Source organism: Cystoisospora suis, assembly GCF_002600585.1.
Source record: "Cystoisospora suis strain Wien I chromosome Unknown contig_2530, whole genome shotgun sequence".
NCBI lineage: Eukaryota > Apicomplexa > Conoidasida > Eucoccidiorida > Sarcocystidae > Cystoisospora > Cystoisospora suis.
In genome coordinates, this window is record NW_027155329.1 from 18,336 (window position 1) to 25,599 (window position 7,264).

General features: G+C 54.6%; 2 protein-coding genes across 2 annotated transcripts; one reads left to right on the forward strand and one right to left on the reverse strand.

Annotated features, from left to right (window-relative positions):
- Positions 1 to 433: 433 nt before the first annotated feature.
- Positions 434 to 6,020, forward strand: CSUI_005238 (tetratricopeptide repeat-containing protein). The gene is made up of 11 exons (XM_068065416.1): positions 434 to 664; positions 1,039 to 1,261; positions 1,389 to 1,723; positions 1,913 to 2,012; positions 2,156 to 2,283; positions 2,607 to 2,678; positions 3,022 to 3,114; positions 3,532 to 3,590; positions 4,328 to 4,476; positions 5,020 to 5,220; positions 5,447 to 6,020. Exons 1-9 carry the CDS (start codon positions 443 to 445, stop codon positions 4,392 to 4,394), a joined length of 1,299 nt encoding a protein of 432 aa, XP_067922610.1. The 5' UTR covers positions 434 to 442; the 3' UTR covers positions 4,395 to 4,476; positions 5,020 to 5,220; positions 5,447 to 6,020.
- A 553-nt stretch (positions 6,021 to 6,573) lies between these two features.
- On the reverse strand, positions 6,574 to 7,257 carry CSUI_005239 (uncharacterized protein). Its single transcript, XM_068065417.1, has one exon. It carries the CDS (start codon positions 7,243 to 7,245, stop codon positions 6,976 to 6,978), a length of 270 nt encoding a protein of 89 aa, XP_067922611.1. The 5' UTR covers positions 7,246 to 7,257; the 3' UTR covers positions 6,574 to 6,975.
- Between the last annotated feature and the right edge of the window lie 7 nt (positions 7,258 to 7,264).

The following is a 7,264-nucleotide window of genomic DNA, read 5'->3' on the forward strand; positions in this document are numbered from 1 at the left end:
CCGCGTGTCACCGTTCCTTCACCCATGACCCTTACTTGCTGTCCTGGTCTGAGGATGAGGAGGCCGTGCCTGCACTTAAACCGCTCACATCCTTCGAAGAGAAGGCCTCATCGAAGGCCCCATTAATTTGTTTTAGGCGCTTGGGTTAGGGCGTGTGAAACCAGAACTAGTCTCGAGTGTTTCCCGGCGGGTAACCCTCGTTTGAGGGGCCGCGGCCCTTCAGCGCGCAAGCTCAGGAGGGCAAAGTCGTCAGGCAATAATCGTCTCCCTCCACGGCGCTTTCGACATCCGGCTGCAAAAAAAGCCCTGTTGACGTGGATAAGACACACGACAGCATGCTAACACACTCAGTCGTTTCTCTTCATTTCACTGACATGCAATGAGTACTCGGGCACGGCTTGTCGGGACCGCGCCCGGCCTCGGTCTCTTCCAGTCTACCCGAATGGAGGGGAAACGGCTCACAGACAGCGTTTACGCCTTCATCAGAGATGAAAAATACGACAGTGCTAAGCGGCTATTGTCGCGCGAGCTTGCCCGCACGCCGAAATGTCGGGCTTTGCTCTCGCTACTTGGATACTGCTGTTACCACATGCAAGACTACGAGGACGCCGCTGCGGTTTATGAAGAGCTCGCAGCGTGTTATCCTGATCAAGCGTCCTACCAAGTACGTGGACTTGCAGTGACTTCCGCTGGTAGCTAGACGGCTCTTGCGTACAAGCGAGACAGCTCCCAGTGCTAGTCCGGAGACGCCCTCCGACGGGCGGCGCTGCTGCCCGGGCTGAAGTGTCTCCTGTTCGGCGCGGCTGCTCCAGCTAGCCCGTGTTGCTCTTCATGAAATGACACGGTTTCTCTCTATAGTGGTGTGGCTCCTTGTCTGGCGGCAGTGCTATACGAGTGCCTACCTTCCGTCTGTTGAAAGAGAAGGGCGCTACGCTGCGGATCTGCGCACGGGGTCAGCGCAAGGAATCAGCAGGGCCTCCCAGACAGGCGTCAGGCTAACAGTGACCAACCTGATACATCTGCCACACTCAGACTTAGGCCGCGTTTACTGCTGCCAATTCCGGCCGGCTTACAGTCCTCGTTGTTGCGCCCCCCTCCGACTTGCCACGACAGGTTAACCTTGCACAGAGCCTGCTGAAAGCCGGCGAACTTGGCCAGGCATCTTCGGTTTGCAAGGCTCTGGGCGAAGTCGCAGGGGCGAACCCCCAACAAACAGCTCTGTTAGCAGCGTGGGGCATGTATGAGGGCGACGACCTCGAAGGTGAGAGAGGAGACTGGCGCCTCGCCCGGACGTTGCTCCGTCGGTCCACCCGCCGAGTCGTGCCGAAACGTCCTCTCGATTTTTTGTTGATAAAAGCTGTTCACATATCGACATATGCTTTTGGCAGGTCTGAAATCCCTGTTGTCGAGATGTGACGCCACGGACCCCGAGGTCGCTACACTCTGCGCCTCCCGCCTGTGGAAGGAGGGCAAGTATGAGCTCGCCCTCGAGACATTTCGGTCCGTCTTGGATGGCGGGGATTTCGACGCTCTGACGGCCTATAACGTGGCCCTTTGCCATTACGAACTCAAGCAATACACCGAATGCTCCGGCTACCTCAGGCAGATAATCAAAGCGGCTGTCGAGTCTCATCCTGAGCTCGAACTCGGACCGCGGGATCCAGAGGAAGTTGTCGGGACGGGTTTGTCCAACAGCGCTGCTGGTCTGAAGGATACAGCTTTGGTACGTGGAGCCGCCTACGCGGTACTTAGCTTGGTGGGATGCGACCACTCCCGTTTCTCCTGACTCCTCCGAAGCCGACGTCAGTTCCCGTGTTCCTAGCCGTGTGTACATCGGGAAAGGTTCTCTGACCTTTCCCGATGTACACACGGCTCTCTGAGGTCATTCGCGCTCTGGGTGTTGGCCGTGTAGATTGAAGCAGTTAATCTTAGGAGTGCGATCGACTTCAGACTGGAAAGGGTCGCGGATGCCGCAGAGAAGCTGGACCTCATGCCATGGCGCCCTCCCAAGGGTTAGTCGCCTGTCGCAGTTCTGCAGGGCAGTCGCTCCCCTCGCTGACGATCTGAAAACGTTAGTCTGCTCCCTTGCCTAGCCAAGAGTAGGGAAGACGACTTCCAGTGCCGAAGCGTGAATGCGCTTGTCTGTCCCGTCCAGAGGTGGACGCCGTAACCGTCCACAACCAGGCCTTATTTCAAGCCGAAGAAAATGCCGGCGTGGCCTTTAATATGTTGCGGTTTCTGATTGACAATCCTCCCTTTCCTCCTGAGGCCTTCGCCAACTTGGTAATCCTTTACTGTAGGCAAGTCTGATGGGACACTTGCCTGTGATCTCGTGGCTCGACAGAGACCTTCAAAGTTAGGGAGTGGACAGGTGCTGCTCCTTTTGAGTTCGTGTGTTCAGGGAAGGACTGTTCGACTTGGCGGCGGATTTGCTGGTAGGGCGCCTGGGCACCTTCTGCCGAGAAGTTTCCCCTGTGAAACACGGGTCCGAGCACAGACCCGCTGAGTGACCCGTCTAGCAACGTCCGACCCTCGCTCTCGGGGCAGAAGTGGCCATACCCGGTGCGACTGGTGTCCACGGTTCTTTTTCCGATGCTCTATCTTAGGCCCAGCGTAAGGACCTGGTGGCTAAATATCTCACCGAGGAAGAGGTTCTATTCCTGGAGGCACTGATTATTGTAAGACTTTAGTTACGGAGTGACTCCGGAGGCGACCGAAGACCTGAGAATGAATCTGGCTGCGGACCGAAGTTGAAAAAACAGCGCTGTGTACTCGGCATCCGGATCTCGGTTGTCGCAAGTATCCTGGTAGACTTCGTTAGACGGGCTGCGATCGAGGTGACGCACTTTGCGCCCCGGTCTAAGGTGACCTCTGCTGGGCACAGCCGTTCAAGGGTGATGAAAGCCGTGTGGCTTTGGAACAAGAGCGGTCCACCATTTGCTTAACGCTGGGCAGGGGGGGGATGGGCGGACTGTGTTGAGAAAACACAGCAGTGCGTTGCGGCGTTCTTTCAACTCTCAGTCAAGCAGTTCACCTGATGAAGCAATCAAGAGACTGGAGGCCATCGCCGGTCGCTACGTGGAGAAGTTGCAAAAGACGGAACACGCAATGGAGGTGAGAGCAATTCATCAGGAGCTGCTTGTGGATCACGTCGCTCCCCTCACATTGGCGCCAGTTGTTAGGTTGCGTTTCTATTTCCTCACTGAATTCCGCCACAAGGTAGTCGTCACTTGTCCCAGACGGCTCGAGTGTCCTTGCTACCCTCGCCTACCTGGCATGAGGGGCTGACGCGACTCTCTGTCTGCAGGTCGCAGGCAGAGAAGACAACGAGGCGATGCAGCAGAAAAAAGCAGACTTTCAAACCACCTTAGCGCATTACATTCCTGTGAGCGGTTAGTCGGTCTGGTGAAGTCACGACCTATAACTTGGAAGGGGCTCCCGCCCACCCTTGAACCACCTGGGAAGCGGTTCACCGGTCTGAAAGAGTCAGCATGTAATGACGGGCTGGTTCTGGACCCCCTGTTGGCTCAGGTTCTGATGGCCCAAGCAAATATATTCTGGGCTCGTAAGGAATATGACATTGTGGAACGGTAAGGCGAAGACCGTGGTTGGTCAAACTTTTTCGCGTTTCAGTTGGCTGGGTCGACTCACAATTACCTTGAATACTCTTGACTGATACGCAGACAAAGTGAGGCCGTCCCTGCCCCTCTCACTGACAAGCGAACCCAGATTCGGAGTATCTCTTACTCTCTTTTCGGTTGACGCGAGTTCTAGGCTGGTTGAGGGCCGCCGTCCATCCCGTTCTACGAGCTGCGAAGTGCTGCCCTACGCTACGGTTTTTTCTCCTACGCTACGGTTTTTTTCTCCGGCCAAGCAAAAAGATGATAGAGACACCTTGTGACCTGTAGAAGCGATTCTTTCTCCATCTGGTTTCACCAGGCTCTTCCGGCAGTCGGCTAATTTTTGTGCGCTGGACCCCACCTGGAGACTCAACATCGCACATATCTTCTTCATGCAGGTATCGGTGCACTGCGCGCAGCCCAGAGAGTGCAGCTTGAGTCGGAACCGCCACAGAGATGTCTGGGATTTCACAGAGAGAAGTTTCGCTAGTTCTTGCCCGTGCGGCTTACAGCTGTTCTCAGCTGATTTGAGTCTCGTACACAGGGCCCGATCGTCGTTAGACGGCACGAGAGCCTCCACGTTTAAGACGCGACAGCACTTCCACAACGGATGGCGGTGGTGTGCGGCTGATGCTCGTGTGTGAAGCCCGCCGACCCTCAGCCATTCGATGAATGGTGGCGCATGCCTGCGGTCTCGTTGCTTTCAGAGGAAATACCCGCAAGCCATTCAGCACTACGAGCAAATTCTTGAGGGCCACGAAGATAGTCTATTGAGCGTGAAGCCCGTTGTGCTCGCCAATCTTTGCGCCGCCTATGTCCGGGAGCACCGGAACGACGAAGCCAAGCAGATTATAGAGTGAGAGGGACTTACCCGCAAGAACTTGGATTTTCCCTCTTTTCCCTGTGATGTTCTAGTAGTAGAAAAGCATAGGTAGTAGTAACGTGTAACACCCTAGACTCCCGTCCAGCACGTACTTCCCAAGGAGTGAGATCGGATCCCGTCCAGGCCGCATCCACGTCGCGCAAAGGCGTTTCGTGTGCGACCGCCGCAGAAAGTCACTTGGACAGTAAGCGCAGAACAGATACGCTGGAGTTGTGCCCCCTGACTATGAGCGTGGAGCAGGAATGTAAACCTGCCGGCTGAGTGTTCTCTCGTTTCGTCTCAGATTACCGTTAGAGTGTCTTCTTGATCACGTACAAAGTAGCCGGATGGGAGTACACGCAACCTGTGTACTTGGGAGGCCCATAGAAGGCTACAGCAGAAACCTTTTGTTCGCAGCCATCTGCGAGCCAAGCAAGCGCCACTCATACTGTGAAACATCGCTCTGGAAGTTTCCAGGGAAAATATGGGCAGACCCACTATCGCGCGCCCAAACTGGTCACTCGTTGCTTGTTTCAGTCGCTTGAAGGAGGAAGAGATGGAGAGCAGCCAAGCTGCATCGCTAGATCCGAAAAAGAAAAACAACACCTCCTTCCATTTATGCACTGTTAAGCTGGTCATTGGAACCCTTTACTGTTCCGAGAAATCCATAGACTTCGGAGTCCAAACGGCGCTGGAGGCGCTTCAGCCACTGAACGAAAAGCTGCGACCGGACACTTGGTAAGAAATTTTAAACTTCACGGACTTCTCAGGACAGATCCAGCACCACTGCGGCGTTGCCGAAGGAAACTGGGGCCAGGCACTTTTCTGCACTCTGTCCTACCTTTTAGCTGCCTCAATTTCTTGCTTTCCTTGCATCAATCTCTACTCCGAAACACGACCGAGTTGCCTTGCATCTGAAAGTTGTTTTGGAAGTGCAAGAAGTGAATGCTTGTCGCGAGTTCAGGTACTACGCGAAACGCTGCCTCCTCAGCTTGCTGGGTCGGATGGCCCAGCACTGCTGTCTCGTAACGGACGATACCCTCCGAGCAGTGGTCAAATTTTTACGCGAGACAGATTTGCGAGGGAGGAACATAGTGGCTCAGCACCACCAGGCAGGGCTCCAAAGCGTAAGGCCGCATCACACAACCAGTCCGGTGATCCTTGGAAGCAGCTGCGCTGCTCAAATGCTGACACGCCGGATAGGTGACTACTACCTAACTGAGTTGCACTGTATCAGAACTGACCGCGAAAAGCCTTCGCAGTACCAGCCTTTCCACAACAGTCCAGAGATCGCGGATAAACCACAGTACCAGTCTGTAGTCGAAATGACTGAGCAGTCGTGCGCCTGTCTCATCACACAACTACTCAAGCAGGGCGCCCTTCTAGAAGTCCAGCAGCTCCCACATGTGAAGTTCGGTAACAGCATCGGCAACAAGGGGTGGCTGAATGTGTGCGGAGATGTACAGGAAAAAGCTGTCAGGACAATATCGGAGGAGGCTCGACTTCTTTTCGGCGCGCTTCTGAATCTCGTCTACTAAAAAACGTGGGTGCTTTTCGTAACTAGGACTTGTTGCAGATCACTTGACTTGCAGCTGTCACGAAAGTCTACTCCTGCTGTTGCTGCCGATGGTGTGAGAAAGAAGCAGTAGAGGTGGGATACGCGTCTCACCACCCATCAAAACGCGGGCTTAAGGCATGTTGCATGTGATGTCTTCATTACGACCATGCGTGGTGATCGGGGCGCGTGCTACAAGAACCCCCTCTGATGTGGCAAGAATTGTGTAGGGCCGTAGCAGTTCAACTACTTGTGCTATGACCTTGCAATGCCCAGCTTGATGGCTACTGGACTCAAAGATGGCCGGGAGAGGTGAGAAGCCTGTTGTCGTTCCTGTGTCTGGGCCCCTGCCGCATCACCCCCCTCCGCACCGTGAAAGTACTACGATCCTGAATGTACCCAGTAACAAATGCACCCCAAACCGGGCTCTTGCATTTCCCAGTGAGGTTCATGTTGCCGGTGAAAAGACAGACGGACACTCGGCCGTCTTGATACCTTCTTCACAATATTGAAGAGCTTGTCAAAAAATGAAGTCTTGACTCACGTATTCGAAAGCTCCTTGTCGGTTCGGACCCGACACGTTGATAAAGGAAGATGCGCTATCAAAGACAACATCAAACCCACACTGGTGCCGCCCCCATAACCGAAGACTCACACACTACCCTCTCTTCCGTCCACCCCTCTCCTCCCAACTGTAGTTTGTTCTTCCCCGTCCACCTTCTGCTTGATAGCAAGATTTCCCGTGAGGCAGCACCAATCAGAAAAAACGGATCATCAGACGGTTCCCGTCTTTAAAAGGATGAGACGCTTCCACAGCCACGATAGGCAGATAGATAGATAGATAGATATGCACGCCGTCTCGACACTAGAGCAACGGTACCACCCACACGGTGACACCTCGCGGTTCGATGCGTCGGCTCCCTGGAGTCAGGAGTAACTCAAACAGTGGGCTGTTCTGCTCTGCACTGCTTTGCTGCTTGCTCGCCCCGCCGCCGTGTTTGCTTCCGCTTCCGCTCTGTTGGAATGGTGGGTGGCCCTTTTGCATGTCGAATGCAGCGGGTCTTCTTAAGCTTTTCTGCCCTTATCTTTCTTGGCAATATCAAGGGACAGCCTGAATAGATACACACAGGCGCACCAGAACGCCCAAATCTATGCTGCTGCCGCGCCGAAGGTGGAAGAGAGAGAAGGAACGTGAGTGGATGATGCATGGGAGAGGGAGGAGGGGCG

What these genes read in the sequence shown, in the direction of transcription:
- CSUI_005238 (XM_068065416.1), top strand. Translation starts at nt 443, where the DNA reads ATGGAGGGGAAACGGCTCACAGACAGCGTTTACGCCTTCATCAGAGAT. An exon ending in GCCATGGCGCCCTCCCAAGG is followed by an intron (nt 2,013 to 2,155) that starts GTTAGTCGCCTG and finishes TGTCCCGTCCAG; the next exon opens with AGGTGGACGCCGTAACCGTC. An exon ending in CTGAGGCCTTCGCCAACTTG is followed by an intron (nt 2,284 to 2,606) that starts GTAATCCTTTAC and finishes GCTCTATCTTAG; the next exon opens with GCCCAGCGTAAGGACCTGGT.
- CSUI_005239 (XM_068065417.1), bottom strand. Translation starts at nt 7,245, where the DNA reads ATGCATCATCCACTCACGTTCCTTCTCTCTCTTCCACCTTCGGCGCGG.